Source organism: Notolepis coatsorum (genome assembly GCF_963971535.1).
Source record: "Notolepis coatsorum genome assembly, chromosome: 16".
NCBI lineage: Eukaryota > Metazoa > Chordata > Actinopteri > Aulopiformes > Paralepididae > Notolepis > Notolepis coatsorum.
In genome coordinates this window covers 65,082,492-65,100,311 of record NC_140180.1, presented here as the reverse complement: position 1 = coordinate 65,100,311, position 17,820 = coordinate 65,082,492, and the positions used below count along the sequence as shown (strand labels likewise).

Genomic DNA, 17,820 nt, shown 5'->3' with positions numbered 1-17,820 from the left:
AATACATTTTTTTTTTATCTTTGACTGTGAATAACACCATGCTCAAATTGACCAGACCTGAAAAATCTAAGCAAATTAATAGATGGAAGATGATTAAACAGAAGGTTTTGTAGATACAGTACTGAATTCTGCCATCCGGACACATGCAATTTGAAATATGATTATAGAATATAGAATATCAGGCATAAAATGGTTATGGAAATGATACCCAACGGATCACTGTTATTTACTCCTTAAAGGTACATTTGGTATACTATCCTCCCGAGCCCCAAGATGGCGATTTAACTCGTTGCTGCTTAATAACAAGGAATTCATTACACAACTCAAAGAAGCTCTTATAGTATTCCAACGGGAGAATGCAAACTCGGTGCAAGACCCCAGAATAATATGGATGTCGGTAAAGGGAATGATCAAAGACTTCACGGATAGCTTTTCCTCCAAAATGCGCAAGAATCAAAGCACAAAACTGGCTGAGCTGGAAACGCTTTACTCAACGTTATTTAATTCTCTGAAATACAACAACTCAACTCGACTAGAAAATCAAGTTAACGTACTAAAAATAGAGATCAATGCCATATACAGACAACAATCGGAAATACAAATACGCAGCACAAGACAACAGCAGTACTCCCATGGTTCCAAACCCAGCCACCTATTAGCCATGCGATTAAGAATTAATGCAACATTTGCAGATATAACTACCATTAGAGCACAACAAGTACTTGTAACAGATCCTGTAAAAATAAACGATACATTCAAAGTATTCTACTCCGACTTATATAAATCAGAAATGACCTTTGATCAAAACAAAATGGACACATTTCTTAATCAAATTATTCTCCCTAAACTTTCAGAGGATGACGCTAAACAGTTAGAAACACCGATCACACTAGAGGAACTCAAGAAGGCCATAACCGCAATGAAAAGTGGTAAGGCTCCTGGAAGAGACGGTTTCCCATCAGAAATGTACCTTTCTTGTTGGGACATAATTGGCCCCTTATTACTAAATATGATCTTATACTCAGTCAAGGAGGGGAACTTCCATAAAAATGACAATATTGCACTCATAACAGTCCTCCTTAAAAAAGACAAAGACCCCAACGAGTGCGGTAGTTATAGACCTGTAAGCCTCCTCGGAACAGATATCAAACTGTACTCTAAGGTATTAGCCATCAGATTACAAAAGCATATGACGTCTTTAGTTCACCCGGACCAAACTGGCTTCATAGGAGGCCGCCTGATCACTGATAACATAAGACGTATACTGCACGTACTTGATGCCGACAAGGAGGACACCATACCTAAGGCGATGCTGTCCCTGGATGCTATGAAGGCCTTTGACAGGCTGGAATGGTCGTATCTGTGGGCAGTGCTAGAAAGGATGGGGTTAGGAAAAGGATTCATCGATATGATTAAAGTATTATACAAAGACCCATCGGCCATGATTACAACAGGCACAATCATCTCCCAAATATTTCCGGTATCACGCTCTGCCAGACAGGGTTGTCCTCTTAGTCCCGGACTGTTCAATCTATCATTAGAGCCTTTAGCACAATATATAAGACAATCCCAATCCATAGAACCAATCGTAATCAAGGGCACACAACAAAAAATTTGTTTATATGCGGACGATGTAATATTGTTCATGCAAAACCCCAACACCACATTGCCTCATCTGCTCAAGTTGATTGAGGACTTGGGTGATTTATCGGGATTTAAGATAAATTGGCCGAAGTCGGCTTTCCTTCCACTTAACACCCCTGCAAAAAAAGATACAACCCTCCCAGGACAGATACCGATGGTAAAACATTTCAGATGCTTGGGAGTGGAAATATTCCCTACCATAAGACAAACGGTGAAGCACAACTACACAAAAATCCAAAACAAAATCAAAGACGACCTTGATAGATGGGCAAAACTTAAAAACACAGTACAAGCACGGATATCAATAGTTAAGATGGATGTACTACCTAAAATCAACTTCTTCAGTTCAATGCTACCGTTACCCCCTCCAGAGGGTTACTGGAAAAGATTACACTCCTCCACATACAAATTTATTTGGAATAACAAACCACCACGTATAAAAAGATCCACCGCACAGAGAAATAAAGCAGATGGTGGCATGGCATTTCCAGATTTTTTCCTATATTTTAAGGCGTACACATTAAGTCCATTGACAACATGGTTTGACTCCCAAGCATTAGCATCCTGGAGAAAAATAGAAGAAAACATAGTAGCCCCACATAGACTGAAGGACATAGCATACACTAAACTACCAATCAAGCACTGTGAACGAAAATTTGGCCCCATAATTACTCATGCGATCCGGATATGGCGTGAATCACACAAAAAAAATCCTAACCCACAAAAATGGCACAATCATACTCCCTTATTCAATAACAATGCACTCTTAATTGGAAAACGACCTATAAGATTCCCTATATGGGAAGAGCAAGGCATACACTCATTAGGGGATGTTTTTAACAAACAGGGTTTTTGTAGTGATAAAGAAATATGCAAAAAATTTAATCTCACCAAGTCCACATGGCTTTTTCACAAACAGTTAGAGCTATGTTTGAAGTCTCACGGTGTTCCATTAGACAGACCAATTGAACACCACAGATACCACAAATTCTTCTACGCAAGAGAGACATCGAGAGGTTTTGTTTCAGAATTTTATCATCAATTACTAACGTCCTCGTATGAAACCCTCCAACTTGACTCTGTCTGGAGGAGGGATATACCAGACCTGGAAAATGACTTTGATTGGCAAGGAGCCTGGGCAAATGTCCGACTTACATCAAGGAACCCGGATCATCAACAAATCAATCTTAACTATATTCACAGGACATACTTGACTCCTATAAGACTGTGCCGAATGGGGCTTAAACAAGATTCCAAATGCACCCAATGTGCAAATGGGGACGAAGGGACATTTATGCACATGTATTGGGACTGCTCACCAGTTAAGGCATTCTGGAAAGATGTGACCCAACAAATATCAAAACTCGTATCTTGGAATATACCTGTACACCCCTCGGTATTATTATTGAATGATGTTTTTGAGTTTGCAGTGAATCCACAGCTAAAGAGATTGGTTTTATCGGGTATCACAGTAGCCAAAAAGCTGATCGCATCACGCTGGTTTCAACCGGAAAAAATGTGCCGTAAAGTTTGGTTTCTTACATATCTCGATGTAATTTACCATGAAATATCTACAGCAAGAATTCTGGGTCTCAATGAATCCAAAATGTCAATGTGGTTAGAAGTGGTGGAGAGAATAAAAGCTAGCTTATAATGGTAGTGTCTGGTTAGGTGCGAGGGATAGTGGAGGTACTTCTCAAGGTGGGGTCCGGGAGGGGGGGGTTCGAGCTGAGCATATGTGTGTAGTTTTTTTTTAGATAACAGGTATTAGGGGTATATCTTATATAAGACAACTAACTAAAATGTGATCTCATTGGATGTGCCCTGACAATTAATGCTTGTATATCTTATCGTGTGTTGTCATGTTTGTTTATATGTTTGTTTAAAAAAAAAAAAAAAAAAAAAAAAAAAAATGGTTATGCGATTAAAATGCGATTAATTAGATTAATTAATTACAAATCCTGTAATTAATTAGATACATTTTTTAATCGCCTGACAGCACTAATAGTTAGTGTTACACGTTCAATAACAAGCATATTATTTACCCGAAGATAGCAGTAAGCAAGGCATTACTCCGTTAGTCCGTTCATAGCTCAGTTCCATTCCGTTGCTCATTCCGTACCCAACTACCCATTCTGCAATCTGTTAATAAAGTTTTCAACCAGACAAATGTATAGAAAGGCTTTGTTTTATTATAACATTTGTTGCAGTAAAATCATTATGTCTCATTTGGTCATGCTGTGGAGCGCTGGTCGGCGGGCCGGGCAGCTAACGTAGCTACGTTAAGTTTGTTGTGCTCTCGCAAACAGAACAATGGCGGCATGCCCGAAAGTAGAAAATGAATAAACGCTTGCCGATTGGTGGTAAGGACAGCAGGAGGTGGGTGCTAGCGGTGTGGCGTAATTGGCCGAATCGACTGTCAATCAAAATGGTTATATTGCATTGGCTGAGAGCTCTGGTTGAGAGAACAGTATCCATCTGCAGGCCGCCAGACGATACTGGGAGAGCGATAGTGCTACATGGCATGGTGGAATTAATACCATAAACATATTTCTTGATGTTTCCTTTTTTTAATTAAGTAAAGAGGCCTACAAATACAAACATACACATACAAATATACAGTAGTTTCATTAAAAAAAAATATTACAAAAAAAAATATTAAAAAAAAATATATAAAAAAAAATTACAAATACTATACAAATAATACACAAATATCTGTATCGGTATCGGCCGATTGTGTTACTTGAACAATCGGTATCGGTGGCCAATTTTCATATCGGTGCACCCCTAGCTCTGAGGCACCAAATCTTCCACCGATTGCTATGTTGTGATCCACTCCTAGGTGGAAACAGCTGGAGTGGATCACAAGACAAGCGATATCCCCAGTTCCCAGTTCAAAAGGTAGGCGATACTGCCACCTGGTGAAATTCGATCGTCATTGCAATTCCAGCATAGGCAGATGAGCCAGGGAGACCTAGAGAGCTCCGGCTGAGTGTATAGAACAGGGATCAAAGGAAAAAGATCAAAGGATCAAAACCTATACTATAGTTTTGGCCCTTAACGCATGACGGCGAAACTTGACTATACTCGGGTATGGCGCCCAATGAGTTAAGAGTGTCAATGAGGCATCCTGAGGTGTCTTGGGGTGTCCTGTGCAGTCTTATTAGAATGTCTCTAGGCGGTTTCTTTCCTGCAATGTCTTACAGTGTGTCAGAATGTTTAGGGGTATCTGGGTGGTTTCATAGTTCAGACGTACCTGGATTCTGCTGGGGTCCATGTTGTTGGATCCTACGGTAATCAGCCAATCTCATCTCGTCATCTCCTTCGTGACTTTCCTCCCCAATCTGCGTTGTGTTTGTTTCATACTCGGTTATCTCATTAGCTGTCTCACACTGTATCAACCCTGTTAGTACATCCGTAGTCGGAAGAAACGACACTGGCAAACGTGGTACCTTTCTTGGAAAAACGTTGTTTATTCCATAAACAAAGCCTCTGTACCAGATGGAAAACAGTTCTTTCTCTCCTTGAAAAGCATTAGAAGGAACTAAATTCATTATTCTAACGATCGCTCTTCTGTCACCCCGCTCGGTGGTCGTGCGGCCTAGCTGTCCAAAAGCCTTCCCTGTTAGCCGAAGCTATGGCGATGACGTGGCACTCCATTCCTTCCCCCCCGCGAGGGGAGGAGGGATCCTTTCAAAGTCTCTGATCAATGCGTCTGCTCAACTCCGCGTCATGTCTCAATCTAACTTACCCCGGAAGGAAATCACCTCTCATAACATTCTCCCCCTAGCAACGGGGCCCGCCCCCTCTTCTCGTTACATTTACATTTACATTTAGTCATTTAGCTGACGCTTTTATCCAAAGCGACTTACAAGTTCTGTACGACAAGCCATCAGGAAGAGCACAACTCTATCAGCTGAGTAACAATGTTCATCAAAGTGTTGAGTGCTACAGTGTAGGTTAGTTTATAAGTTTATAAGTGCATGACAGTATGGTTAGTTAGGGTTAGATTTTTTTTTTTTTCTTTTTTTTTTTTTTAATTCAGATAATGGTTGAAGAAGTGAGTCTTTAGTCGACGGCGAAAGATTGGACGTGTTTCGGCTGTCCTAACTGGGGTGGGTAGTTCATTCCACCATTGTGGGGCAAGGACTGAGAATAGGCGACTTCTCTTTGATGACCCTCCCGGAGCTTGGATAGGAGTAGGTCTGAGGCGGCCAGAAGATGCAGAGCGTAGGGGTCTTGAGGGTGTGTAGTTAGAGACCATTGACCGGAGGTAGGCGGGAGCAGTTCCCTTTGCCGCACGGTATGCTAGGTCAAGGGCCTTGAAGCGGATTCGTGCAGCAATGGGGAGCCAGTGCAGGTCCCTAAGAAGTGGGGTGACATGGGCCGACTTCGGTAGGTTTGAGATCAGGCGGGCCGCTGCGTTCTGAATGAGTTGAAGAGGCTTAGTGGCAGTGGCCGGGAGGCCAGCGAGCAGTGCGTTGCAGTAGTCGAGGCGGGAGATGACTGTTGATTGGACGAGGAGTTGGGTGGCTTCTTTTGTCAGGAAGGGGCGTATCCTTCTGACGTTGCTCAGGAGGAATCGGCAGGTTCTGGTTGTCGCTGCGATGTGAGCAGAGAAGTTCAACTGGTCGTCGAGGACAACACCAAGGTTCTTGGCGGTCGGGGACGCGGTCACAGCTGCATTCTCGACTGTGATGGAAAGGTCGGTCAGGGGGGAGGATTTGGCCGGCAGGTGGAGCAATTCTGTTTTGCTTAGGTTCAGTTTGAGGTGGTTGGTCGTCATCCAGGCGGAGATGTCGGACAGACAGGCCGAGATCCGCTCAGAGACGTGGATATCTGAGGGAGGGAAGGAGAGGAAGAGTTGAGTATCGTCGGCATAACAGTGGTAGGAGAAGCCATGAGACGTGATAATGTTACCCAGTGATTTACGTGACACGCTATCATGGCAACGGCTGGTCACCTTTAACACACTAACCGTCCTCTTCTATCGATGTCGAACTCTCCCCATAGCTCTGACCAAACCTCCCCCACCAGTGCATATCAGTTGTTGATATTACAAACCTGCCGACGACCTCGGAGCCCAGCCCATGGCACTGTGGCTTCCCAGTCTAACTTGAAAATACACACCACTAAATACTGTCCTCCTCATGTGAGATCTAATAGCAGGTGCGCTCATCTACAGATATTTACATTATATACACATTGAAAAAGATAGACTCCTTCAATGTGGACCAAAATTACGCAATGGCGGACCTCAGCATACGTCCGCAAAGACATTAAGGAATGTCTGTCAGCATAGTGCCGTGTACTTTGAGACTATGTGAGCGCCTTTAGGGTGTCGTGCGTGTGGCTTTGGGGTTTCTGGTTTGTCCTTGGGTATCTTAGGGTGTTCTGGGACATCTGAGGGTGCGCTATATGACTGGGATGTCCTGGTATGCTCTGCTCTTGGCTGTCCTCTTGCCGTGTCCTGGGATGTCCTTATTACAGAGGATATGCTTAGAGAATACTTTTTTTTTGTCTCTCTCTGATGATTCCCTAGCATGAAGCTGGAGTGCATGATGTGGTTATGTGGTTAAAAAGCCATACCAACATGAGCAACATTTAGCCATCGCTACAAGAACGGCATGGGAAAAACATGTAATTGTTTCAATTTGGCGCAAAACTATTATCAATGTTTTAACATAACAAGCTCTGATTAAAATAGATTTTAGGCGATTTGACCAAGAAATATGAATCATGTTGAGGTCCCCCCACAATTTAGAACCAAAGAACAATGCATAAAAAGACTGGAAATATGTTTTAAGTCAGTATTCAGAATAACTGTTTGGAGAGAATGGCAAGTTAAAAGAGGATGAAGCGAAAGAAGAGAAAGAGAGAGAGAGAGACAGAGAGTGCAAGGCCTAGTTTTCTGAGTGTGATCTAGGCCAGTATCTGTGTTAGCACTGGTGGGGCTCCAACAGGCTCTGTGGATCCTGCAGAACAATACCTTTATGAATGCGCGCGTTTGCGTGTGTCTGTGTGTATGTGTGTGTTACACGCATTAGTGTGTGCTTACACACACACGTGTGACTGATCATGCGTATTAACGCCATTGTGCTGTTGCATCTTGTACGCCTCTGCCTTCTGTTTCTGCCGCTGAATTTGTGACTGTGTTTGACAAGTGTGTGTGTGTGTGCATGTGTGTGTCTGCATTTATCCCCAGTGTGTCTCTTCATGTGTGTGTGTGTGTGTGTGTGTGTTTGTGTGTGTGTGTGTGTGTGTGTGTGTGTGTGTGTGTGTGTGTGTGTGTGTGTGTGTCTGCACGACTCCTCATGTGCAGCTGTGTGCTCTTGCTGTATCACTCCGGTCGTCAGTCACCCCCCTTCTCTCTCCAGCAGTGCCCTGGGGGCCTTCATTATGTAAGAGAGACATTACTGTAGAACAGAGGAAGGCAGAGAGAGAGACGGAGAGAGAGGCAGGCAAGACCCTGATAACTCTGCTACAACACAACCTGCCTGCCTCCATAACACCCAGACTGCAAGCGCACGCACACACCCACTCATGCACTTGCACGCGCATGCACACACACACACACACACACACACACACACACACACACACACACACACACACACACACACACACACACACACACACACACACACTTTGAGTCAGAAACAAACATAGTATCAATGAGAGTATCAATAATATGAATCCTGAATCCTGCAGCAGATGTGTCTCCATTATAACGATGAGGAGGGAGGACTTGTGGTGTTTATGAGGCTTGTAGTAGAATCACAGAGACATTTACCAACACGCTTCTTTCTTTCTAACACACACACGCGCGTGCACACACACACACACACACACACACACACACACACACACACACACACACACACACACACACACACACACACACACACACACACTATCTCTCCCCCTCACTCTGCCTCTCTTATTATCCCACATGCACGCACGCACGCACGCACACACACACACACACACACACACACACACACATACACACACACACACACACACACACACACACACACACACACACACACACACACACACACACACACACACACACACACACACACACACACACACACACACACACACACACACACACACACACACACACACTATCTCTCTCCCCCTCTCTCTCTTTTATTATCCCACATGCACACACACATGCACACACAATCACATACACATAGCCTTATGAGACATCTACACACACACTACCCCCTCCCACCTCTCTCTTTCTATTACACACTATTGCATACACATTCTGCCTTCATCTTCTGCCTTTAACCTGTAACACATATGCTCGGTTATGGCAAAAATCACAACCATATTTTGATTGATATTGAAATCTTGATTATTAAACATGATTACTGACTGATTTGAGAACATCATGATTTATATTACCTTTCTTCTCGACCAAAGGCGGCCTTTCTGTCATCTTCGACCAAAGACGTTTCGAAATAACTCTCAATATGAGCTGAAACTACTGGTGGAGGAAGGCGCGCACTGCTGTGAAGGAAGGGTGTGCTGCATTTACAAGACAAGATGAGAGCAACACAGCAACACAATAATTGTGTGTCCGTGTCTCTTTCGCTCCCCCTCGCCACCCACTCCTCTCATTCTCCTTGTCCTGTCATTTTGTGCTTCCCTTCTCTTCATGCATCTATCCATCTATCCATCTCTCCCATATCATCCATCTCTCCCATATCCATCCATCTCTCCTATATCCATCCATCTCTCCCATATCCATCCATCTCTCCTATATCCATCCATCTCTCCCATATCCATCCATCTCTCCTATATCCATCCATCCATCCATCCATGCCTGCCTCAATCTCTCCCCTCTATCTCTCCACTGTTCCCTTCTATTTCTTCATCTCACTTCATCCCCATTTCTCTCATCTCATTCATTCAATCCAACCCTCTTTTCTGTCTCACTCCATTCCTCCCGCATAATCTCGTTCTACCCTTTCATCCATCCTACCTCCCCCCCTCTTTGTCTTCTTTTCCTCCTCCCTCTCCCACAGCGGTCCCCTTCCCCCTGGCCCACCGGCTGACCATGAAGGAAGTGTTTGACGCCGATGGCCGGCCGCGGGTGGACCTGCTGAAGGCCCACCTCACCAAGGAGGGCCGCCTGGAGGAGGCCGTGGCCCTACGCATCATCGATGAGGGCGCCGCCATTCTGCGCCAGGAGCGAACCATGCTGGACATCGAGGCACCTGTTACTGGTACAATATGAGGGGGGAGCTGGGACAGGGGATGGTGGTGTGGGATAAAGGGGCGGGGGCTATCACCCTCAAAAAGCACTTGCTGAAGTAACACAAGAGGTGTCATTAAAGGGTTAAAGTTGTTGTAAAATTACAACCAATCAATCAATCAAACTTAATGTGTATAGCATATTTGATACATTAAGTGAAACTCAATGTGCTTCACAGAAAATAATTGCAAAGAATAATAATAATAATAATAATAATAATAATAATAATAATAATAATAATAATAATAATAATAATAATAATAATAATAATAATAATAATAAAAGCAATAAAAGCAATGCAAAAAAAATAGGTAAAAGCAATGCAAAATGTGTGTCTTCTAAAGGCTATAGGACCATAATAGCTAAAACCTGCTTCTCCAGGCCTTGTTGTTCTAGCCTGTGGAACAGTTAGGAGACCAGTGTCTGAGAAGGGTTCTGCTGGGTACATACCTAAAAAGCATTTCAGATAAATAGGCTGTAGGCATTGCCATTTAGTGATTTAAAAACCAATAAAATAATCTTAAAAGCAATTATAAAACGAACAGGCAAACAATGCAGGGACTTTAAAATGTGTGTAATGTGTGTTTTCCGTCTGGTCTTTGTCAGCATGCATGTGTAAAATGAGTGTTAAATGTACACTCATATTGTCAAATACACACTGAACAGGTGTTAAACATTCTCTCATGCTGTAAAATACAAGTTTCAAGTTTCAAGTTTCTTTAATAGTTGTCATACAGAATACAGTACAGAATACTTTTATACAAAATGCTTCTTACTGTTACGCTCCAGAGACTGTGCAAGACAAGATAAGTATGAAATAAAATAACATAGTAAAATTAGAAGTAAAAAAATGTCAAGTCCTCGGATATGTGGGCTCCGAGGTACTTGAAACTGTTCACTCTCTCAACCGGTGCCCCGTCGATGCTGAGGGGGCTGTAGTCCTTGACCCCCGACCTCCTGAAGTCCACAATCATCTCTTTTGTTTTGCTGACGTTCAGGGAGAGGCAGTTCTCCTGACACCACTGTGACAGGTTCTCTACCTCTTCCAGGTAGGCCCTTTCGTCGTTGGCAGAGATCAGGCCCACCACTACTGTGTCATCAGCAAATTTGATGATGGTGTTGTTGTTCCGCTGTGCTACGCAGTCATGTGTGTACAGGGAGTAGAGGAGGGGGCTCAGAACACAGCCCTGGGGGGCTCCTATGTTGAGCGTGATGGATGAGGAGGTGCAGTTGCCGGCTCTTACCACCTGGGGTCTGCCCGTCAGGAAGTCCAAGACCCACTGGCAGAGGTCATATTTCAAGCCCAGGTCCCTGAGCTTGGCTATGAGTTTGGAGGGGACTATGGTATTGAATGCTGAGCTGTAGTCGATGAACAGCATTCTCACATAGTTCCCCTGCCTCTTGTCCAGGTGTGATGCTGCTGTGTGCAGCACATGGGCTATGGCGTCCTCCGTGGACCTGTTGGGGCGATATGCAAATTGCAGAGGGTCCAGGTTGATGGGGAGGGAGGAACAGATGTAGCCCTTCACTAGCTTCTCAAAGCACTTGGAGGTGAGGGCTACAGGGCGGTAGTCGTTGAGGCAAGCGGGCGTAGATTTTTTGGGTACAGGGATGATGGTGGACTTCTTCAGACAGGTGGGGATGACAGCCTGTTCCAAGGACAGGTTGAAGATGTCAGTGAATACCGGGGCCAGTTGGTCGGCACAGACTTTTAGGACGCGGCCGGGGATGCCGTCCGGTCCTGCTGCCTTCCTGATATTCACTTTTTTAAAGATCTGTCTCACCTCATGCTCTGTTACCCTGAACACTGAACAACATCAGCAGACCCCCCCCCCCCCCATTGCCGTGGTTTGTAGGCTGGTGTTGTTATTCACAGCCTCAAACCTCGCATAGAAGGAATTGAGATCATTTGCTAAGGAGATGTCACTGTTCAGTTTGAGGGGGGTGCCTTTGTAATCTGTCATTGTTCTGAGGCCCTGCCACATGCCTCTAGAGTCAGCCTGTTCAAACTGAAGTTCAACTTTATCCCTGTAACGCCGTTTTGCCTCTATTACTGCTCTCCTGACGTTGTATCTTGCCATCTTGTGTTCTTCCATGTTGCCTGTCACCAGCCCGGTGTTGTATGCTGATGTGCGCACTTTCAGAGCCTCACGGACGGATTTGTCTACCCAGGGCTTTTGATTTGGGTAGATTTTAATTTTGGTGGAGGGGATTGTTTCTTCTACCAGAGTACAGACATAGTCAAGCACCGTTTCGGTGTATTCGTTAATATTGGCTGTGTTATCACGGAATACACTCCAGTCTGTGCATTCAAGTGCAGCTTGGAGTGACTCCTCTGACGTCACGGTCCAACGCTTAACCTCTTGCGAGACCACCGGCGTTCGCTTGAGACTTTGTTTGTACTTTGGCAAAAGAAAGATGGCGGCGTGATCGGACTTACCGAATGGACTAAGAGCCTGTGACTTGTACCCATTCTTAAATTGCGAGTATACATGGTCTAATATGTTCTCGCCTCTGGTGGGACAGGTCACATGCTGATAGAAATTCGGCAACACCTTTTTAAGACGCGCGCTGTTGAAATCACCCAGAACCAAAATGGCAGCGTCAACATTAGCTGTCTGGAGTTTGTTTACCTCGTCGTGAAGTTTTGAAAGTGCGACCCCAGTGTTCGCGTGTGGTGGAATGTACACTCCGATGAGGATGATGGACGTTAACTCTCTTGGGAGGAAGAAGGGTCGACATTTTATCGTGATAAACTCCAGGTCTGGGGAGCAGTGGTTAGACAGTTCCTTTGTGTTGCCTACATCGCACCACTCCTTGTTTATCATGAAGGCAATGCCGCCTCCTTTCTTCTTTAGTGACTCTTCTGCCGTCCGGTCCTTGCGGAGGACGAAGAAGTGGTCTGCCGGTTCTATTGCGTGATTCGGGACATCTGGACTCAGCCAAGTTTCTGTGAAACAGAGGACGTTACAATCCCGATTGTCCCTCTGGAATTGGATCCGTGCTCTGATGTCGTCCAGTTTATTCCCTATCGATTGCACATTGGCCAACAATATGCTGGGCAATGTGGTATTACACACCAAGCTGGTGTTAAATGTACGCTCATACTGTCAAATACATACCAGGCAGGTGTTAAATGTACGTTCATACTGTCAAATACACACCAAGCTGGTGTTAAATATACTCTCATGCTGTAAAATACACACCAAGCAGGTGTTAAATGTACACGCATACTGTCAAATACACACCAAGCAGGGCCCCGTTCCCCGTACCTGGATAACTGAGTTAGCCGGATAATTTCCAGTCAAGTCTGACTTAAGCCGGACCTTCCCATTCCCCGACGCGCGATTGTCCAAATCACCATGACAACAGATCAAAAAGTTTGAGCCTGGTCGGGAGCAGGGTTAACTTCAGTTAGCCGGATGAACCATGGCCACGCCCCCGCAAATAAATGACAGCTCGCTTCCTGAAATGATTCTCACAGTCTAGATCCCATTATACCATTCTGAATTATGTTTCTGTGCTTCGTTTTCCTAGAGGGGGCTTCTGAAATGTATAATAATAGAACTAAATGCTGATAATAAATCATATTGAGCCTATAGATTTACTTTGTCCTAAATAAAATAATGCACGTCATATACGGCGCTCGGAGTCGCGATACACGCTGCATGTGGTTATTTTAATAACGGCGCATTGCAAATGTGAATCCCGCGGGGATATTTTTAATGAATGAAACCTATCGGCCGTTTGGCTCTGATTAGTTTCATATATTCTCCGCTGTTTGACGGATTTGAGAAATTGAATGAGCCGTTGACGTCACATTAATGCATTTGAGAATAAAGAGATAAAACTTCATTCAAAAGAAAAAATATTCTAAACACGGGTCTCTCCTCCATTAATGGATAAACAATGAATCTATCCCGTCTGGCACAGGCGGTAGTGCTCAATCCTGGCAACCGGGCGACCGGTGTTTGAAACCCCGCGTTTCCAATATAATTTTTTCGAATATAATATTAATGATTATACGCAAAAGTAGCCTAGTTTTAAGTTAAAATATTATAAATCTACATGCATTGAGGATGTCATTCTTTATATAGCTCTCAACGTGCACCAAATTGAATTATTCCTACATTGCAAAAAGAAGGAAAAGACTAGGATTCGAACCCGGGCCATCTGCGTGAAAGTCAAAAGCAGAAACCGTTACACCACAGTGCAGATAAGTAAAAGATCCACCATACATCAATCAATGGGTAAGAGAGCCGTATCCTTATTCTGTATAACAGTTTAACTAATTATTTTCGCTAGCAAGATCTCATTTGATTATTCAATCCATAAACCTACTGCCAGCAGGCAAGTTTAAAGAAATATAATCTGATTGATTGAGGTAATGAGGGACTTAAAATTAGCCTATAGATAACGCATTTAACTTGTCGGCGAGGCGATTGAGCCGTACTGCAATCTGTTAATAAAGTTTTAAATCAATTAATCAATCAATGCCGTTAGAAGATCAGGATCTCTGCTATCAATACGTGCTGACTTTTCAACTGAAGCAACCGCGCGCACTTATCCTGGGTCTCAAGTCTGGTTCGAGTTAACGAGACTGAATCCACCTTCGAGGAACAGGAAAATCCCGGCTTCAAACATCGGGTTAATTGAATCTGGATAATGGGACTCTTGATCGACTTAGTTGAACCAGGTACGGGGAATAGGGCCCAGGTGTTAAATGTACGCTCATACTGTCAAATACACACCAAGCAGGTGTTAAATGTTCTCTCATACTGTCAAATACACACCAAGCAGGTGTTAAATGTTCTCTCATACTGTCAAATACACACCAGGCAGGTGCTAAATGTTCTCTCATACTGTCAAATACACACCAAGCAGGTGTTAAATGTTCTCTCATACTGTCAAATACACACCAAGCAGGTGTTAAATGTTCTCTCATACTGTCAAATACACACCAGGCAGGTGCTAAATGTTCTCTCATACTGTCAAATACACACCAAGCAGGTGTTAAATGTTCTCTCATACTGTCAAATACACACCAAGCAGGTGCTAAATGTTCTCTCATACTGTCAAATACACACCAAGCAGGTGTTAAATGTTCTCTCATACTGTCAAATACACACCAAGCTGGTGTTAAATGTACACTCATACTGTCAAATACACACCAAGCTGGTGTTAAATGTTCTCTCATACTGTAAAATGTTTGCAGAGCTGTGTTTGGAGGTAGGAGTGTGTGTGTGTGTGTGTGTGTGTGTCTGTGTGTGTCTGTGTGTGTGTGTGTGTGTGTGTGTGTGTGTGTGTGTGTGTGTGTGTGTGTGTGTGTGTGTGTGTGTGTGTGTGTGTGTGTGTGTGAATGAGAAGAAAGAAAGAAAGAAAGAAAGAAAGAAAGAAAGAAAGAAAGAAAGAAAGAAAGAAAGAAAGAAAGAAAGAAAGAAAGAAAGAAAGAAAGAAAGAAAGAAAGAAAGAAAGAAAGAAAGAAAGAAAGAAAGAAAGAAAGAAAGAAAGAAAGAAAGAAAGAAAGAAAGAAAGAAAGAAAGAAAGAAAGAAAGAAAGAAAGAAAGAAAGAAAGAAAGAAAGAAAGAAGCACACTGCCTCCAGGTGCAGGTAAGACGGACATAGTACAGACAAAAGATGAGGAAGCAGACATGGAATGGGAGTGATGGAGAGCAAGAGGCAGAACGATTAGTAATCATGTATTAATCACATTCCATTCACAGTCATATATGTATCTGCCACCCAGTAATATGAGTTGTTGTTCTGTTTCACATCACTGAGAAAATCAATTGGCACTGTGATGCAGGCCCCCCGACCCACACACACAGCAATGCAATGCTCTGAGGTTTGGTAATATCCACCGTGCATTCCCCTGTCTGGGAAATGGTACGACCCGAGGAGATGGTATGAACACTCAGTGGAGGAGAGTGAGAGTGATTGAGGACAAAATGAAAAATGAAAAACTAAAATCGATTTACTGATATGATGATGGGCAGACAGACAGACAGACACAGATCGACAAAAAGACAGACAGACAGACAGACAGACAGACAGACAGACAGACAGACAGACAGACAGACAGACAGACAGACAGACAGACAGACAGACAGACAGACAGACAGACAGACATAACAGACACACATAGACAAACAGACTGACTGACAGACTGACATATACATATAGGTAGGCAGACTGAAAGACAGACAGGCAGGCAGGCAGATATTGTACTGATTGACGTGTGTGTGTGTGTGTGTGTGTGTGTGTGTGTGTGTGTGTGTGTGTGTGTGTGTGTGTGTGTGTGTGTGTGTATGTGTGTGTGTGTGTGTGTGTGTGTGTGTGTGTGTGTGTGTGTGTGTGTGTGTGTGTGTGTGTGTGTGTGTGTGTGTGTGTGTGTGTGTGTGTGTGTGTGTGTGTGTGTGTGTGTGTGTGCGTGCGTGCGTGTGTGTGTGTGTGTGTGTGTGCTCGCGCTAGCATGTGCCCATGTGCATTCGTTAGTGGTGAGATAATTGTGTGTGGGCACACCACCCGCACAGCGAGAGACATCACTTGACTTTCACAGGTACAAATCCTCAGGGACAAGGACAGACAGACAGAGAGAGAGTTTGACAGGGAGACAGAGAGACAGACAGACAGACAGACAGAGAGAGAGAGAGAGAGAGAGAGAGAGAGAGAGAGAGAGAGAGAGAGAGAGAGAGAGAGAGAGAGAGAGAGAGAGAGAGAGAGAGAGAGAGAGAGAGAGAGAGAAAGAAGAAGAAGAAGAAGTAGCAGTGAGTGCAGAAGTGATCAAACCTTTTCATACCCAAATAGATCCACAGGATCACCCTTTTGAAAAGATATGACCCCAGGGAAATCCACCTGCCGTTTAGGAGTTTGTGCAGAACTGTATTCAGCTACTGCAGGTGTGGGGAGATTAATGTTGTGATTGTAAAAGGTACAATCAAAATAGCTATGTTAAAGATGCAATCTGCAACCGAAAGATAAAGAAATGGGTGGCCCCACCCCACCCATCAAAATCTAAATAAAAAATCGAGACATGTCTTCATTTTTAATTAACTGAGCTCTTGATACAAAGCTAATACTAGGCAACAGGTAAATAATTTTTTTTTACTCTAAACTACTTATTCTTAACAGACCAATATTCTGATTTACACTGGGTGTAAGAACATTCAGAAAAACATATGTCCATCTACAAATTAAACTTTGTATGTGAAATGTATGTGAATATGACCGCACACAATTATGGTCACAAACATTCTGGATTGGGACCCTGATAGAGGACTTAACTAAAATGCATCAATATGTTTTACAATTTTTTCTTTAATGCAAGACATCTTTTTGGAATCTTTCACCACATATTTCTGAAAATACTTAACTACCTGTCAATCTAACGAGTCACAACGTTGTCAAGTCGAAAGTGAAACTAAAACAGATTTAAGCAAAGCAAAGTGCAAAGACAACTGACTTTGCTAAGGTTGTATGGTATGAAATGTATTCAGCTTGTGGGTGAGGGAAATACATGGTGGCGCAGTGGTTAGCGCTGTTGTCTCACAGCAGGAAGGTCCTGGGGTCAAACCCCAGCAGGAGGGCTTTTCTGTGTAGAGTGTTTGAGTGGGTTTGCTCTGGGTACTCCCCCACATCATGAGAATACATGCTACTAGGTATTGATGTTTCAAACAAATAGATCGTTCAACCACCCAAAACTGTAGATTTGTAGAGAAGAAAGAGGAGATCTAACTATCTGTTTCTCAGTTTGTTCAATTTATTACAAGATCACGTCAGTTCGGTCAAGTTCTCCAACTCACACACTGACACATTCTGGGGCGAATTCACAAAGGGATTGCACAGCTTTTTCTGACGCTATGCCGGCACAAATAGCTCTGAAACACAGTTTTCTATTCACA

General features: G+C 43.6%; 1 protein-coding gene across 2 annotated transcripts in view; it reads left to right on the top strand.

The window, feature by feature from the left end:
• The window catches only part of ppp3cb (protein phosphatase 3, catalytic subunit, beta isozyme), a gene marked incomplete at both ends in the record, with an annotated part of 215,587 nt that overhangs the window by 59,302 nt on the left and 138,465 nt on the right, over positions 1 to 17,820 (top strand). The window contains one exon of one of the 2 annotated variants that reach the window (XM_084331763.1): positions 9,690 to 9,890. In XM_084331763.1, the coding sequence (XP_084187889.1) occupies positions 9,690 to 9,890 (201 nt within the window). Of the gene's footprint in view, positions 1 to 9,689; positions 9,891 to 17,820 lie in introns of those variants that run through there. The other variant, XM_084331764.1, reaches the window with a different exon arrangement.